At 38.9% G+C, this 17,273-nt stretch overlaps 1 protein-coding gene across 4 annotated transcripts in view; it reads left to right on the forward strand.

Moving 5' to 3' along the window:
- The first annotated feature begins 957 nt into the window (after nucleotides 1-957).
- The window catches only part of SPATA7 (spermatogenesis associated 7), a 39,046-nt gene continuing 22,730 nt past the window's right edge, over nucleotides 958-17,273 (forward strand). The window contains exons 1-5 of one of the 4 annotated variants that reach the window (XM_077910278.1): nucleotides 977-1,117; nucleotides 8,140-8,210; nucleotides 10,709-10,804; nucleotides 12,859-12,922; nucleotides 13,550-13,597. Coding sequence is in view for 3 of the 4 variants with exons in the window: in XM_077910275.1 (XP_077766401.1) it covers nucleotides 1,099-1,117; nucleotides 8,136-8,210; nucleotides 10,709-10,804; nucleotides 13,550-13,597 (238 nt within the window). In the remaining variant the exon portion in view is untranslated. Of the gene's footprint in view, nucleotides 1,118-8,135; nucleotides 8,211-10,708; nucleotides 10,805-12,858; nucleotides 12,923-13,549; nucleotides 13,598-17,273 lie in introns of all 4 variants that reach the window. The other 3 variants (XM_077910275.1, XM_077910276.1, XM_077910277.1) reach the window with 3 other exon arrangements.

The raw sequence follows: 17,273 nt of genomic DNA on the forward strand, positions 1-17,273 counted from the left end.
TGTTGGCCATGTCTATGTCTTCCTCTGTGAGATTTCTCTTCATGTCTTTTGCCCATTTCATGATTGGATTGTTTGCACTGGGTGTTATTCTAGATGTTGGCAAATTGAACACCAATAAAAAATAAATTAAAACAAAAAAAAACAAAGGTAGGTAACTGCTTCAAAATTAAATTGTAGGGATCCCTGGGTGGCTCAGCGGTTTAGTGCTGCCTTCGGCCCAGGGTCTGATCCTGGAGTCCCAGGATCCAGTCCCACATGGGGCTCCCCGCATGGAGCCTGCTTCCCCCTCTGCCTGTGTCTCTGCCTCTCTCTGTGTCTCTCATGAAAAAACAAAATCTTTTTTAAAAAAAATTGAATTGTAGAAAGCCACAGATCAAACAACGCCTGTTCATCCTGCAACTCTCTTCCCGCAGAAAGAAAAACAGCCTGGAGCCTTAAAATGAAAATGCCAGGTGTAGAAAGAGATGGGGGGGGGGGGGGGGTAGAGCTCAGCAGGTAGAAAGGAAATGCTGAGCTCAAAACTCAAGATGTAAATATACAGATTTCTTTTTTTCATCCCCAGGGGTTTTCACTTAGCCAAATGTTCACGCACTGCTTTGAAATTTAACTCTCTGGACCTGGTTAAATGTTACCCTGACCTCAACCAACATTTGCGTTTGATTTTTTTCCCCCGCCCCGGGACCCGGGGGACACGGATGCCAGATGAGGCCGCCTTGCATCCCGCTCTTCCCGCAGGGACACGACGTGCCCGGTGCTGGGGGCCCGGCTCGCGACACGAGGCCGCCCCGCGGACGACTGGCCGGACCCCCGGGCCGCCTTCCCGCGCGCCGGCCGCATCCTCCGCGGCCCGCCCCTCCCCCGGGCACCGCGCCTCCCGGGGGGCGGGGCTGCGGGACAGCACGTCCCTGCGCCGTGACGTCACAATCCGGGCGCCGGGGCCCCGGCCCTTAGCAACCGGCCTGGCGACGGTGTCGTGCGGCTGCCGGCGCGCGCCGCTCCGTGTGCGCCAGTCCTCTCCGGCGGGGGCTGGCCCGGCCCCGGGAAGGTCCGAAGGGGGCCCGGGGGTCCTCACGGCGGCGGCTGCAAGAGGATCTAAGCATGGATGGCAGCCGGAGAGGTAAAGGGAGCTCGCGCGGGGCCCGGCGCCCGCGCGGGGCCTGGGGTCCGGGATGCGGGATGCGGGGCGCGGGCCAGGCCCCCGAGGAGTCGCCGCCGCCGCCCCCGGCGTTGCCCCGCGCACGCTGGAGGCCTTCCCTGCTCAGAATCTGGTCGCCTGAGCTCGGGGCATGCAGCCTTTTTTTTTTTTTTTTTTTTTTTACCTCCGTGGCTCGGAGGCGGAGGAACTAAATTTGGTCTTTGGAGACCCACCTCGCAGAGCCCCCACCTCTGCTCTCCGCAAGGACCACGCTCAGCCCCCCCTCCCCCCACAATCTCTTCCTGAACGCGGCAGTACAACATCCATGTCCCAGACAGTTCTTGAAATTTAAATGCAGATAATATATAATTTCCTGGCGTAGTTTAAGTAATCCGTAAAGACGAAATCATCTTTTCTGTAACAACCACCTCCCTCCCTGTAAAACAGGTAACCCAGGGATTCTCTTTAAGGGCAATGTGTGTGTGAATAGGAATCCCCTGGGAATCATGTTGAAATGTGGATTGTGATTCCATAGGTCTGGTGAGGGCTGAGATTTTGCATTTTTCTTTTCTTTTTTTTCTTTAACATTTTATTTATTTATTCATGAGAGAAACAGAGAAGCAGAGACACAGGCAGAGGAGGAAGCAGGCTCCATGCAGGGAGCCCAACGTGGGACTCCATCCTAGGACTCCAGGATCACACCCTGGGCCAAAGGCAGGTGCTAAACCACTGAGCCATCCAGGCGTCCCAGATTTTGCATTTCTAAAAGCTTCCGAATGATGCAGTGCTGCCGGCCACAGTTTTAGTGGCAGAGGCCTAATCCGTCGTCACTGTGTGCACCTGCACTTTCCTGAATACTCCCCTGGGTCAAGTGGACACCACAGTGGAACTCTTGGGGCGGTACAACTTTTAAAGCTCTATGAATTGGCTCAGTCCAAATAATTTGCATTTTCACATCTTCTGAGCAGGTGGAGTTCTTGCCTCAAGCCGGATATCTCCAGATACTCTCCGCTCCCAATTACCTGTTTTAAAAGTATCTTTGTGGGCAGCACGGGTGGCTCAGCGGTTTGGCGCCGCCTTCAGTGCAGGGCCTGATCCTGGAGTCCCGCGATCGAGTCCCATGTCCCATGTCGGGCTCCCTGCATGGAGCCTGCTTCTCCCTTTGCCTGTGTCTCTGCCACTCTCTCTCTCTCTGTGTCTGTCATGAATAAATTAAAATCTTTAATTAAAAAAAAAAAGTATCTTTAAATCAAACTGCTAGATGGTTCCCTGCAAGAAGTCTTGCTTTGAATATGAGTGTGACTTTATTATGTAATCATTGGTCGAAATAAGTCCTGTTCTGAATAGAGGAGATGACTATCCACTGATAGCAAACTGTATATTCTGACAGTCTCTCAACCTAAATTCCAGAAGAAGCAACCCAACATGCTTTTATGGTTTTTTTGTTTTTGTTTTTGTTTTTGTTTTTTTTCTTTTATGGGTTTTTTTTTTTTTTAGAAATTTTGGCCACATAAGCTACCTTTGCTGTGTATCAGAAACAATTTTCAAGTTATCTCTTTGTAGGTATTAGCCCCCTTGTCCAGCAAATAAACTAAGATTATAAATAACTTGCCACGGTCATAGTAAGTGGCAAAACAGGTTTTATATCCAGATGAGGAATGTGAAACCGTCAGGCCATTGTTTTTACTTACTATCCTGTGGCAGAGATGTATGTAAAATTTCAAATATGCAGGCATACCTCGGAGATACTGCAGGATCCGATCTGCTGCGATAAAGCAAATATCTCAATAAAGCGAGGCAAATGAATTTTTTGGCTTCCCAGTATATATAAAAGTTGTGTTTACCCTACACCGTAGTCTATTAAGTATGCAGTAACCTTATGTTTAAAAGAACAATGCTCATACCCTCATTTAATAATACCTTATTGCTAAAAATTTCTAACCATTGTCTGAGCTTTCAGCAAGTAATATATTTACTGGTAGAAGGTCTTGCATTGCTGTTGATGGTACTGACTGGTCACCTCGTTGGGGTGACTGGCAAATTCTTAAACAACATTGGGGGTGCCTGGCATGCTCTAGTCAATGGAACATGTAACTCTTGATCTTGGGGTCCTGAGTTTGAGCCCCACACTGGGTGTAGAGATTACTTTTTAAAAATGAAATCTTAGGGCAGCCCAGGTGGCTCAGTGATTTAGCGCCACCTTTGGCCCAGGGCGTGATCCTGGAGACCCTGGATCAAGTCTCACGTTGGGCTCCCTACATGGAACCAGCTTCTCCCTCTGCCTGTGTCTCTGCCCCCACCCCTCTCTCTGTCTCTCATGAATAAATAAATAAAATCTTTTAAAAGATAAAAATGAAATCTTTAAAAAAAAAGAAAGAAAAGACAACATTGAAGTTTGCTGCATTGATTGTTCTTCTTTTCATAGATGATTCCTCTGTAGAATGTGATTCTGTTTGATAGCTTACATAGATAGATACAGTAGAGCTTCTTTCAAAACTAGAGTCAGTTCTATCAGCTTAGTTTATATAGTATTCTAAATCCTTTGTTGTCATTTCAATCTTCACAGCGTCTTTGCCAGGAATAGATTCCATCTCAAACCACTTTCTTTGCTTGTCTTTAAGAAGCAACTCCTCTGGCAGCCTGGGTGGCTCAGTGATCCTGGGTGGATCACACCTTCAGCCCAGGACGTGATCCTGGAGACCCAGGATCGAGTCCCATGTCAGGCTCCCTACATGGAGCCTGCTTCTCCCTTTGCCTGTGTCTCTGCCTCTTTCTCTCTCTTTCTGTCTCTCTCATGAATAAATAATAAAATAAAATAAATAAAATAAAATAATAAAATAAATAATAAAGCAACTCCTCATCCGTCTTATTGTGAGATTGCAGCAATTTAGTCACATCTTCAGGTTCTACTTCTAATTCTAGTTCTTTTGTTATTTCTGCCAATCTGCAGGTACTTCCTCCACTGAAGTCTTGAACCCCTCAGTCATCCATGAGGGTTGGAATCAGTTTTTTCTAAATTCATATTAGTGATATTTTGACTTCTTCCTATAAATCACAAATAATTTTTTTAATCACAAATATTCTTAATGGTATCTAGAATGGTGAATCCTTTCCAGAAGGTTTTTCAATTTATTTTGCCCAGATCATCAGTGGAATGGCACCTATAGCCTTTTGAAATATATTTCTTAAATAATAAGACTTGGAAGTTGAAAGTACTCCTTGATCCATGGGCTGCAGAATGGATATTGTGTAAGCAGGTATGAAAACATTAATCTCATTGTACATCTCTGTCAGCTCTTAGGTGACCAGGTACATTGTCAGTGAGCAGTAATGTTTTGAAAGGAATTTTTTTCTGAGCAGTAGGCCTCAACAGTGAGCCTAAAATATCCATCAGGCCCACCCAGGGATGCCAAAGAAAAAAAAAAATCCCAAAAACAAAAACCTAAACTATTCATTAGCTGTGTTGTAAACAGATTTGCCATCATGTAGGCATTGTTCCATTTATAGTGCACTAGCACAGTAGATTTGGCGTAATACTTAAGGGCCCTAGGATTTTCAAAATAGTAAATGAGCATTGACTCCCACTTAAAATCACCAGCTGCATTAGCCCCTAACAAAAGAGTCAGCCTGTCCTTTGAAGCACTAAATCCAGGCATTGACTTCTCGCTCAGGCTGTAAGAAGTCCCAGATGGCATCTTCCAATGTAAAGCTGTTTCACCTACATTGAAAATCTGTTTAGTGTAGCCACCTTTATTAATTATCTTCACTACATCTTCTGGATAACTTGTTGCCCCACCTTATACTTTTATATTATAGAAGTAGCTTTTTTTCCTTAAACTTCATGAACCAACCCCTGCTAGCTTCAGACTTTTCTTCTACAACTTCCTTACCTCTCTCAGCCTTCAAAGAAATAAAAAGAATTGGGGGCTTGCTCTGGATTAGGCTTTGGGGTTTTGTTTTTGTGTTTGTGCTTTTGGAATAGGCTTGGTTTAAGGGAATGTTGTAGTTAGTTTAATCTTTTAAATGATAGACGACTTAAACTTTCTACATGTTAGCAATAAGGCTATTTCACTTTCTTATAATTTATGTTTCCTGGAGCAGCACTTTTAATTTCCTACAAGCACCTTCCCGTTGCATTTATAACTTGGCTAAGTGTTTGACTCAAAGGGGGCTCAGATTTGGCATATTAGCTTTTTCAACATGCCTTCCTCACTTAAGCTTAATCATTTCTAACTTGATTGAAAGTAAGATGCATGCAACTATTCCTTTCACTTGAATACTTAGAGGTCATTGTAGGATTATTAATTGGCCTAATTTCAATATTGCTGTTTAGCAGGGAATAGGGAGGTCTGAGAAAGTAAGAAAGACAGAGGAATGGCTGGTCAGTAGAACAATCCGAACCCACAACATTCATCAAGTTCCCCTGGATTTAGATCCAGAATCTGAATCCATTACACATAATTGTTGTGTAGCCTTGGGCAAATAACATACTTTACCTCTTTGTGCTTCATCTGTTTTATTTTAAAAAAAAATTTTTTTTTTTAAATTTTATTTATTTACTCATGAGAGACTGAGAGAGAGGCAGAGACACAGGCAGAGGGAGAAGCAGGCTCCATGCAGGGAGCCCGACTTGGACTCAATCCCGGGTCTCCAGGATCAGGCCCTGGGCCGAAGGCGGCACTAAACCGTTGAGGCACCCAGGCTGCCCGTGTTTTATTTATTTATTCATGAGAAACACAGAGAGGCAGAAACACAGGCAGAGAGAGAAGCAGGCTCCTTGCAGGGAGCCCGATGTGAGTGAGACTCAATCCTGGGACTCCGGGATCATCCCCTGAGCCGAAAGCAGACGCTCAACTGCTGAGCAACCCAGATGTCCCACTTCATCTGTTTTAAAGTGGGCATAATGATAATATCTATTTCATAGGATTGTTGTAAAGATTAAATGAATTTATAACTACCAAGTGTTTAGAATAATACCTGGCACAGTTAGTATTAAATAAATTAGCTTTTTCAAGCTGGTTTAGAGAATTTTTAGCTCTTATAAAGTAACATCTAGTAATGTCAAACATGGTTAGATCCAGGGACTCAAATGATATTATCAGGAATCTTTCTGTCTTCCATTTTTTTCTGTGTAGGCTTCATTCTCAGACAGGTTCCCCTATATGGTACAAGATAGCCACCAGGAGTGCCAGACTTATTTCTGTATTACACTGGGCTCCAACCCAGTAGAAAGAGTTTTCTCTTTCCTCTTTTTTTTTTTTTTTTTAAGATTTTATTCATTTGAGACAGAGAGACACAGAGAGAAAGAGTATTATACACAGGGGAGAGGCAGAGAGAAAGGGAGAAGCAGACTCTCTGTGAGCTAGGATCAGACATGGAGCTTGATTCCAAGACCTGGAGATGACAACCTGAGCAAAGGCAGACAGTTAACCATCTGAGCCACCCAGGTGCCCCTGAATATCTCTTTCCTAATTGTTCCAGTAAAAGTCCCAGGATTGTATATCATTGGCTGGACTTGGATCACATAGTCATTCCTGATTCACTGAACAGAACCAGTCAGATTTGGATTATATGCCCACCTCTGAGCAGTGGGATAAACTCTACTTGAACTACTTGAGCTAAAAGTGAGGGAAGTTCCCCAAGTGCAAACAAGGTAAGGTCCTATTTCGAGATGAAGGGACATTGGATTCTGGACAGGCAAAATGTGAAACACTTTGTTTTCCCTTAGAAAAACAGTTTGCTTGAGAAGTTTTATTGGTTATTTGTGTGTGTGTGTCTGTGTGTGTGTGTGTGTGTGTGTGTGTGTGTGTGTTTAGGTCTTAGATCCCCTTCTTTCCTGGTAGAAACAAACTATGCTGCTTTCATGATATGATTACCAACTCAAATGGTATCACCTTGACTTCTCTTTTTTTTTTTTTTTACTTCCTGCTCTGTGGTCTGTGGTAGAGAAGGATGTTCTCAGATAATCAGATCTCAAGTTTTTTTTTTATTTCAGTCTGTTCTAGCAGGCTTGTTCTCTGGTCCTGGATTTTAGTTCTATCTTGATACCTCTCTTTCTATTTTCAATCATCCATATTTCTTCCAGACTTTGTTTGTGTCCCTTCCACACCTTTTTAGCTTATAGCAGCCCACCTGATAGCAGACTGACCATTTTACCCTCTTAAAACATGTCTTGGGGATACACTATAGACATTTGGCTTGTTAAATTCCATTAAACTCTGTAACTCAGCCTTCTTATCTTGAAGGTTACCCCTAAAAACACAGTCCATTTTTAGGAGAGATAAATTAATTTTGTGGTGAGGTATATAATTTTCTGACAGTCCATCTGGTCTGAAAGGTGACAAACTGACTTTAGAGGAGATAGTGAGGATCCAAACAAAAGCAAAACTAGGTTGGAGACAAAGAGCAAAACTAAGACATCTTTTAAAGTTAAGTTCTAATTCTGAACTTAATTTTTATATATTTATTTTATATATGTTATACATAGTAGCATTATATAATTTCTAATTTACTAACCTGCTTCTTGAGAGGATTACTTAAAATTTTTTTTAAGAACAGACTTACCTATGAGTAACTGAAATAGTTAATATGTATTAACTCAAAATCTCAGTTTTACTATATCCAAATCGTTAAAAAATCTGGTAGGTCATTGGTGTAGAGAATAAAATTAATATATATATATATCAAATAACATGATTGAGATATTTATCATTTTATCCAGTGAAACTAAAGTCTCAAGGTACAACTATTCTGAAAACAATATATTTTCTTAAAAGAGAAAGCCTTTTATCTTCTATGGCAGTAGAATTTTTGTCTGTCTAATGTATCCTTGCTGATTAGTAACATGATTGAATAGAATTTTAAACAATTCTGATAGTTAAAATCAAAGATATTTTTATTATTTTTAAATGTTTGGTATTGTAAAAAAAAAAAAATGTTTGGTATTGTTTTTGTACAAGTTGTGTTTCATTTATCCTAATTCATATTCTTTTGTTAAAAGTCAGAGCAACCTCTGTCCTTCCCAGATATGGTACACCATGCCTGTTTAAAGGACACTTGAGCACCAAAAGTAATGGTAAGTGAGGTATTTAAGTGGTAGAAGATTGTGTTAAAAGATTGACTATTTCCTTTATTTGTGAATTATAGAACATGATGAAAAATTACTTCATTTAATCAATATAGAACGTCATATTGTTAATTATAATTAAATATTATCAGAGTTCTTCAGATGAGAGAATTTAGGAAAGTATCCTTTTAAACTATTGTTGTGCCCAGGATGTGGACCTGGCCCCCTCCTCCTGCCCCTGCTGCAGCCCCAGCCCCACTCTACCCTGCTGGCCTACCTCCCCTGGCGTCCAGCACGCCTTCCTCGATAAAATGGTTACCAAGGTTATTAGAAGAGGTTATTAAAGACACCGGCACTGGAAAGGAAAATCTGTGCAGAGAAAAAGCACTTGAAAAACGCATTTTGTATCAGGAGTAAACACCTATGGTTTTACTTTTCCAAGTGGATTTCTAGATTCTATGAAAAAGAAATCTGTATTTTCTGTGTTTTCACATTTTAAAGCCTTTAAATTTTTATTATGAACATAAAATATATTTTTATAATTATGGATTCAAAATTTAAACTCTGAAAAAAAATTAAACTGGGTTTTTTAGGCAAAATAATTGAAAGTCTTTTTCCTTATTAACATGAAAAATCTTTGATACTGGTTCCTCTAAAAGTGAAAGAAGGATCACATTTTCAGTTAACTTAGTTCTTATAATAAAGTATATATACACATAGATGGGAATCATAAATGTTGAAAAATTATTTCTAACTACAAATTTAAAACCAGATGTAAAATATATGTACATTAGAAAAGCCAGATAAAGAACACTAAGTAGTTTACTCACATTTTTTTTAAGAATATATGTACAGAGCTCTTATAGGTTTAGTGGTTATAAGTAGGAGGCTGCCTGGGTTCACATCTAAACTGCGTCCTTTATCAGCTGTGGCACCTTGAAGACCTTATTGACATCTCTCTGCCTTAGTTTCCATTTCTCTTAAGTGGTGATGATAATGACTAAATGATTGTTTACCTGTGAAGAGCTTGGAACAATGAATGTATGGTACCTGTTCAATAAATTTCAATAGTAATAGTATCAAGCTTATCATTATTATGTATGCTTGTATTATGCATAGAATTTCCCTAGAAGGTTGCATAAAAATAGTAGCAGAGTATACTTCTGGGAGGGGAGACTAGAGGTCATGGCAGGAAATTCATTTTTTTTTTTATCCTTTTTTTTAATTAATTTATTTATTCATGAGAGACACAGAGGGAGGCAGAGACAGAGGCAGAGGGAGAAGCAGGCTCCATGCAGGGAGCCTAATGAGGGACTCGATTCCGGAACTCTGGGATCACATCCTGAGCCGAAGGCAGACACCCAACTGCTGAGCCACCCAGGCGTCCCTATTTTTTTAATATTTATAATGCCATTTTAGCTGTTGATTTTCTTTAACTATATGTACGTATTCTCAAAAACAGTTTTTAATGTTTAAAAGTTATGCCTATATTTATTTATATTTTATACATTTATACTTCTATAAGAACTTACTTATTTCTAAGATTTAAACAGTTTAGATGAGATTGAGAAGTTTAATGTCATGAATTTCTTTTTTTTTTTTTTTTTTTTAAGGTTTTATTTATTTATGATAGAGAGAAAGAGAGGCAGAGACACAGGCAGAGGGAGAAGCAGGCTCCATGCCAGGAGTCTAACTCGGGACTCGATCCCAGGACCCCAGGATCGCGCCCTGGGCCAAAAGCAGGCGCCAAACCACTGAGCCACCCAGGGATCCCCAAATGTCATGAATTCTATGTGACTTTAAGATAGTCGTAATACTTCAAGAAGAGTGTGGTAGGTAAACTGATCATGTTTTCAGGTGTAAAATTAGAAGTTGCCTCTCAGAAAAGAATCTTTGCATGGTATTTTAGAGTTTCAATTTTGTTTGATTCATTTAACTATTAACAGTGCTAACATTTTATAATCAGGAAAGTGGCTAAACATTTTTAGTTATGAAATTGAGACCTGTCAATAAGAAACAGTTTTGTAGGGCAGCCTGGGTGGCTCAGCAGTTTAGGGCTCCCTTCAGCCCAGGGTGTGATCCTGGAAACCCGGGATAGAGTCCCATATCGGGCTCCCTGCATGGAGCCTGCTTCTCCCTCTGCCTGTGTCTCTGCCTCTCTCTCTCTCTCTCTCTCTGTACCTCATGAATAAATAAATAAACTCTTTTAAAAAAAGAAAACAAAAGTTGTGTAAATAAATATACTGATAGATTGATTATGTTTTAGAATCTCTTCCCAAACTCTCAGTCTTAGAAAGGTTTGAACCCAAGTAGTCAGTAGATTGTCAGTTATCAGTGCAAGATCAAGTCTAGGCCATACTCAGCATCACAGATATGTCAGTATGTCCGTGGTTAATTTTCAGAACATTTTATAAAAATGAGCTTAATAATCAGTATCTTGTTTATCTCATGATGACTTTTTTATATTGATCTAAATATATAATGATTAAATATGTTTTAATTTTTAGCTTTTTGCACTGACTCCTCCTCTCTCAGACTAAGTACTCTCCACCTGGTCAAGAATCACATGGCTGTTCACTATAATAAAATCCTTTCAGCCAAAGGTAAAAATGTGCAAATGTGAACTTTCTATATGAAATTTAAGCCCTCAACTTCACTTTTCATTAGGGTAAATCTGTAACAGAAATGAACACATTATATATAAATGGATTTGTGTTTGGTATGGTAAGATATCAGCTATTAACTCTTAACTTTTACATAGAAAATTCAGAATGCCATTTTTATTCACTATATTTGATATCTGTGTAATAGCTACATTATTTCATCTTACCTCTATTATCCCTAATACATTTTTGTGGTTAGATATTGATCTTAATAAAAGTTTATAATCTGCTTTTTTGCTTTCAAATCTACTAAAGTTGTACAAAGAGGATGCAAGCTACTATTTTTTTTCTTTTTTGTTGCTGTATTGAGATAATAACTTACAATAAAATGCGCTGATTTTAAGTATACGGTTAAGTGTTTTGGAGCATATATACATTTGTATAATCACCACAACAATCATTCTATAACAGGGATCAGCTAATATAGCTTGTAGGCCAAATCCTCCTGACACCTGTTTTTGTACAGCTCTTAAACTAAGAATTATATTTATATGTATGTTTTTAGTTGGTCAGAAAAAAATCAAAAGAGCAATATTTCCTAACATATGAAAGTCACATAGAATTCAAATTTCATTATCCATAAATAAACACAATTATGTTCATTCTTGGATATACTGTTTATGGTGGTTTTCTCACTAACAGGCAGAGTGGACTAGTTGTGACAGAGACTGTAATCACTCTGTAAAGCCAGAAGAATTTGCCATCTGTCCCTTTGCACAAAAAGTTCGCTGACCCCTAATATGGAACATTCTCATCACCCTAAAAAGATCTCCCTAGTCCTTTGCAATCAGTCTCTACCCCCGATCCCTGGCAATCACTGATCTGCTCTCTGTCACTATAGTTTTGCCTTTTCTAGAATTTCGTATAAATGGAGTCATCCCCTGTGTAACATTTTGTTTCTGGCTTCTTTCAATTAGCTAATGCTCTGGGGACTAATCCATGTTGGCATATGCATCCATAGTTCTTCCTTTTTATTGTTAAATAGTTTTCCATTCAATGAATATACCACAGTTTGATTATTAATTCATCAGGTGGATATTTGGATTGTTGTTTGGATATTTTTGACTCAATTTTGGCCATTAAGGATAAAGCTGCTATAAAGTCACATATAATCTTTGAATATGTGCTTTCTTTTCACTCGGATAAATGTATTCACTAGGATTGGAATTGTGGAGTAAAATGGTAAGTATATGTTTAACTTTATAAGAAACTGCCTGTTTGCCAGAGTAAGTGCCATTGTGTATTTCTATCACTTCCACATTCTCGCCAGCACTTCCTTTTGGCAGTCCTTCTGTAGCCATTCTAGTGGAGATGTAGTGGTCACGCATCAGAGTTTAGCTTGTATTTCCCTGATGATGTTGAGCAACTTTTCTTGTGCTTATTTACTATCTGTAGACCTTCTTTGGTGAAATAGCTGTTCAAATATTTTGCCATTTTTTAAAAATAAGTTGTTTATTTCTTAATATTAAATTGTGAGAGTTCTTTGTGTATTAAATACAGATCTGGTATCAGGTACAGTTTCTCCCAGGCTGAGACTTATCTTTTCATTTTCTTCTTAAAATTTTTATTGTGAAATAATTTTAGACTTAAAGTTGCAATGATAGTATGGTATCACAGAAACCCTTTACCCGGCTTTCCCTAATGTTAAAATCTTATATAGCCACAGTACAATTATTAAAACTTGCAAATGAATATTGATAGAATACTATTCACTACAGACCTTACTTGATTTTCACCAGTTTTTCGGTACCGTCTTCTAAAAATTTTTTTGTTTTCTTATTTGGAGAGCTAAAGTTTTTAAATTTTAGCTCAAATTTTATGAAGTTTATATTTTAAATGATTGAGAAATCTGAAGAAAAATTGTATTTTGTGACATGTGAAATCAGGTTCAGCTTTTCAGTTAGTTGTTTTAATAGTATATACTTTTCACTCCTTTTTAAGAAATCTTTTCCTAATCTTAGGTCACTAAGATTTCCTTACGTGTTTTCTTTTAGGAGTATAAGTTTAGCTCCTACATTTAAGTGTGTGATCCATTTTGAGTGACTTTTTAGCTGTGATGTAAGTATCAGTTTTTTGCCTATGAATATCTAGATACTCCCAGTACCATTTTTTGAAGAGATTGTCTTTTCTGTGTTGAATTGCCTTTGCCTTGGCAGTTTTTAAAAGACACCTGCCCCATATTGGAGGGTATATTTCTGGACTTATTCCTCGGTTCTGTTGATTTTATATATCTATCTTTATTATAATACCATACTTTTTTAATCATTGTAGCATTATAGTAAGTCTTGAAAGCAGATAGTATAGGACCTTTTATTTTGCCTTTTTGGGGGGACTTGTTTTGGAACTCCAATTACAAGTATGCTAAGTGCATTAATAGAGGTAGGTTACGTCAGTGACGCTCTGTGCATTTATTTTCCAATCTTTCTTTACTCTGTTCACTTTTAATAGTTTATATTGCTGTGCTTTCTTCACTAATACTTCCTTCTTCTACAGTATCCAATGAGCTAGTAATCCCAACCAGTATATTTTTTTATCAAGGGTATTATATTTTTCATCTCTAGAAGTACCATAAAAATCAGAACAAGGAACTGCAAATTCTGGAGCTTTTTGTGCTTTCCACATTTGATATATGTTGTCATTTATAATATTAAGAATATTATTAAACAACGATTTTTTTTCTTTCAGCTGCAGTAGACTGCTCGGTTCCATTAAGCATAAGTGCCAGCATCAAATGTAAGTAATTTTTGACATGCTAACTTTTATTTATTTTTTTTTAAAGGTTTTATTTATTTATTCATGAGAGACACAGAGAGAGACAGGCAGAGACATAGGCAGAGGGAGAAACAGGTTCCCTGTGGGGAGCCCAATGTGGAGACTCAATCCCAGGACCCCAGAATCACAACCTGAGCCAAAGGCAGATGCCTAACCTCTGAGCCACCCAGGCGTCCTGACATACTAATTTTTTAAAAAAACTTATGGCTAGATGGGTGATGGAGACCAAGGAGGGCACTTGTGATGAGCACTGGGTGTTGTCTATAAGTGATAAATTGCTGAACTCTACTCCTGAAACCAGTATTGCACTGTATGCTAGCTAACTAAAATTTAAATAAAAATTTTTTATAAACCTTAATGGTAAACTATATATAACATAAAATTTACCATCATAACCATTTGTAAGTCTAACCATCTTAACCATTTCAGTGGCATTAGTTGTGTTCATGTTGTGGTATAACTGTCATTATTGCCCATTTCTAGAACCCTTCTCATCTTGCAAAGCTGAAACTCATACCTATTAAACAATACTACCTTGCATCTATCATTCTGTTTTCTGTCTCTGATTCTTACTACTCTGGTACCTCATGTAAGTGGAATCATCCCATAGTTTTCCTTTTGTGACTGGCTTTTTTCCCTTAGCATAATGTGCTTGAATTTCATCCATGTTGTAATACATGTCAGAATCTCCTTCCTTTTTAAGGCTTTTTTGTTGCTACAATCCTAAGTCAGTAGACACTTGGGTTGTTTCCACCTTTTTTATTGTAAATAGTTCTTCTGTGGACATGGATATACAAATATCTCTGAGACCTTACATTCCCTTCTTTTGGGTATATACCCAAAAGTAGAATTGCAATATCATACAGGAATTCTACTTGTAATTTTTTGAGAAACCACCATAGTATTTTGTATAGCAGCTACATCATTTTGCATTGCAAGGGCTCCAGGTTCTCCACATACTCCCCAATAATTGTTATTTTCTATGTTTTTGATAGTAGCCAACCTAATGGATTGTTGATGTATTGCCTTTTGAGGAGGCATTTTCAAACTTTTAAAAATTATCCATAAATAAAAGAAGCTTGTATTTCTAAGTTTGAGAACTTAGAATTGAGCCCAGGCTTTACCACTACGTTGCTGCATGACTTTGGATGAATTATTCAACTTATCTGGATTTCATTATTCCTACATATAGAAATTTGAATAGGAAAAAAAAAAAATTTGAATAGGGCAGCCCGGGTGGCTCAGGGGTTTGGCGCTGCCTTCAGCCCAGGGCCTGATCCTGGAGACCCCGGATCGAGTCCCACATTGGGCTCCCTGCATGGAGCCTGCTTCTCCCTCTGCCTGTGTCTCTGCCTCTCTCTCTGTCTGTGTCTCTCATGAATTAATAAGTAAAATCTTTAAAAAAAAAAAAAAAGAAAAATTTGAAAAGGACTAAAAGGCTTGCCAAAGTTAAGTTCTAGGATTCTGTGATTCTCACTTCTCTTGGTTTATTAAATTAAATGAGCAAATACAATAGAGTGATTCATTAAAACTACCATAACTGGTACTTTTCTTCAGATAAAAGTTGTCTAATATTTATTATATCTATTTATCTTAACTGATACACTTGATAGTATCAGAAAATCTATATTTACCGAAGGTTTTTATTTATATGTATATATATATATATATAACTATATAACTATATATAACTATATATATATATAGTGTGCTGGATTCTCTCTTTTTTTTTTTTAATTTTATTTTTAAAGATTTTATTTATTTATTCATGAGAGTCAGAGAGAGAGAGAAGCAGGCACACAGGCAGAGGGAGAAGCAGGCTCCATGCAGGGAGCCTGATGTGGGACTCGATCCTGGGGCTCCAGGATCGCGCCCTGGGTGGAAGGCAGGCACTAAACCGCTGAGCCACCTAGGGATCCCCATGACTGAAGGTTCCTAAATAATCTTTACTAAGGAAATAATAAGAGCCCAAAATTTGAAATTCCTATTTTAAAATGTTCTAAAAGGTATCATTTGAGGCCTTTGTTTGAGTTCAAGTCAGGAAATATATACTTAAAAATAGCCAGAGGACATAGATATCATAGCCTGTGCTTGTCTTATTAGTAATCCAGTACTACTAGAAAGACAAAATCAGAGATTTCTACATTAGAAAATAAGTATCAGGGGTGCCTGGGTGGCTCAGTTGGTTAAGTGTCTTGCCTTCAGCTCAGGTTATGATCCCAGGATTTGAGATTGAGCAGGGATTCTCCCTGCTCAGTGGGGTGCCTGCTTCTCCCTCTGCCTGCCTCTCCCCCGCTTGTGCGTGTAAATGTACACATGTGTGCGCACCTCTCTCTCTCTCTCTGAAATAAATAAAATCTTTAATTTTTAAAAAAAATTTTATTTATCTATTCATGAGAGACACAGAGAGAGGCAGAGACACAGGCAGAGGGAGAAGCAGGCTCCCTGCAGGGAGCCTGATGCCTGGACTTGATCCAGGACCCCGAGATCACAACTGGAGCCAAAGGCAGACGCTCAACCACTGAGCCACTCAGGTGCCCCATATGTAAAATTTAAAAAAAAGAAAGAAAGAAAGAAATATCAGGTGGTACCAAGGTAGTGCATGCTAAGTGGTGAATGAATGAGAGAATAGGTAGGAGAATGCCCCTTGGGTGCAGTCTGGGAAAGATCAAAGACAGCAGGATCACTGGAACCCTGTCTCTTCTCAGAGATCTTCTTGGTGAAAGAGATATGACTTTTTAAGTTGAGCCAGTTGCTACCAGCTGCCACTAAGTGAGCAGTACCTTTGCAGGCCCCGTTGCTTGGCACTTTGTATTCTCACCCTTAGGTTCCTTTATTTGTAACAAGCCCCAGAGTAGGCTCTCTTACCTGTGAAGGAATCTTGGAGTTCAAATAATTTTAGAAGGGCAGAGACCTTGTAGGCAAGCGTCCAGACTTCAATATATAATTTTAAAAACCAAATTGACCACAGCATAAAAGGTATGTGGGCAAATCAATTTACCTCTTACCCTCCTAAGGATGTAAAATAATCTCTAAGGATCCTTGCAGATTTTTAATTTCTTGGTGTGTTCTTTTTCTTCTGTGTTGTATTAATGATATTTTTATAACAAAAACTGATTCAGTATTTACCAACTTAAAAAATCTGAATATGGGATCCCTGGGTGGCACAGCGGTTTGGTGCGGGCCTTTGGCCCAGGGCGCGATCCTGGAGACCCGGGATCGAATCCCACATCGGGCTCCCGGTGCATGGAGCCTGCTTCTGCCTCTGCCTGTGTCTCTGCCTCTCTCTCTCTCTCTCTCTGTGACTATCATAAATAAAAAAATAAAAAATAAAATAAAATAAAAATCTGAATATATGGGGTGCCTGGCTGGCTGAGTCCATAGAGCATGTGACTCTTGATCTCAGGGGGTCATGAGTTCGAGCCCTATATTGAGTATAGAGATTACTAAAAATAAATAAATAATACTTAGAGCTGTCAACCAAAAGGACACTTATAATTTACTGAATGAGGAACATGATAGGAAGAGAGTTGGGGGAGGAAGTGAACCAGGAGCTTACTCTTGGTCATTATTAAGTTTGAAATAAATACCTGTGAGTAGAGAGCCAAGTAAAGATCCTAAGAAGGCAGCTGGAGTT

This window comes from Canis aureus, chromosome 9 (assembly GCF_053574225.1).
Source record: "Canis aureus isolate CA01 chromosome 9, VMU_Caureus_v.1.0, whole genome shotgun sequence".
In the NCBI taxonomy this organism is placed as follows: Eukaryota; Metazoa; Chordata; class Mammalia; order Carnivora; family Canidae; genus Canis; species Canis aureus.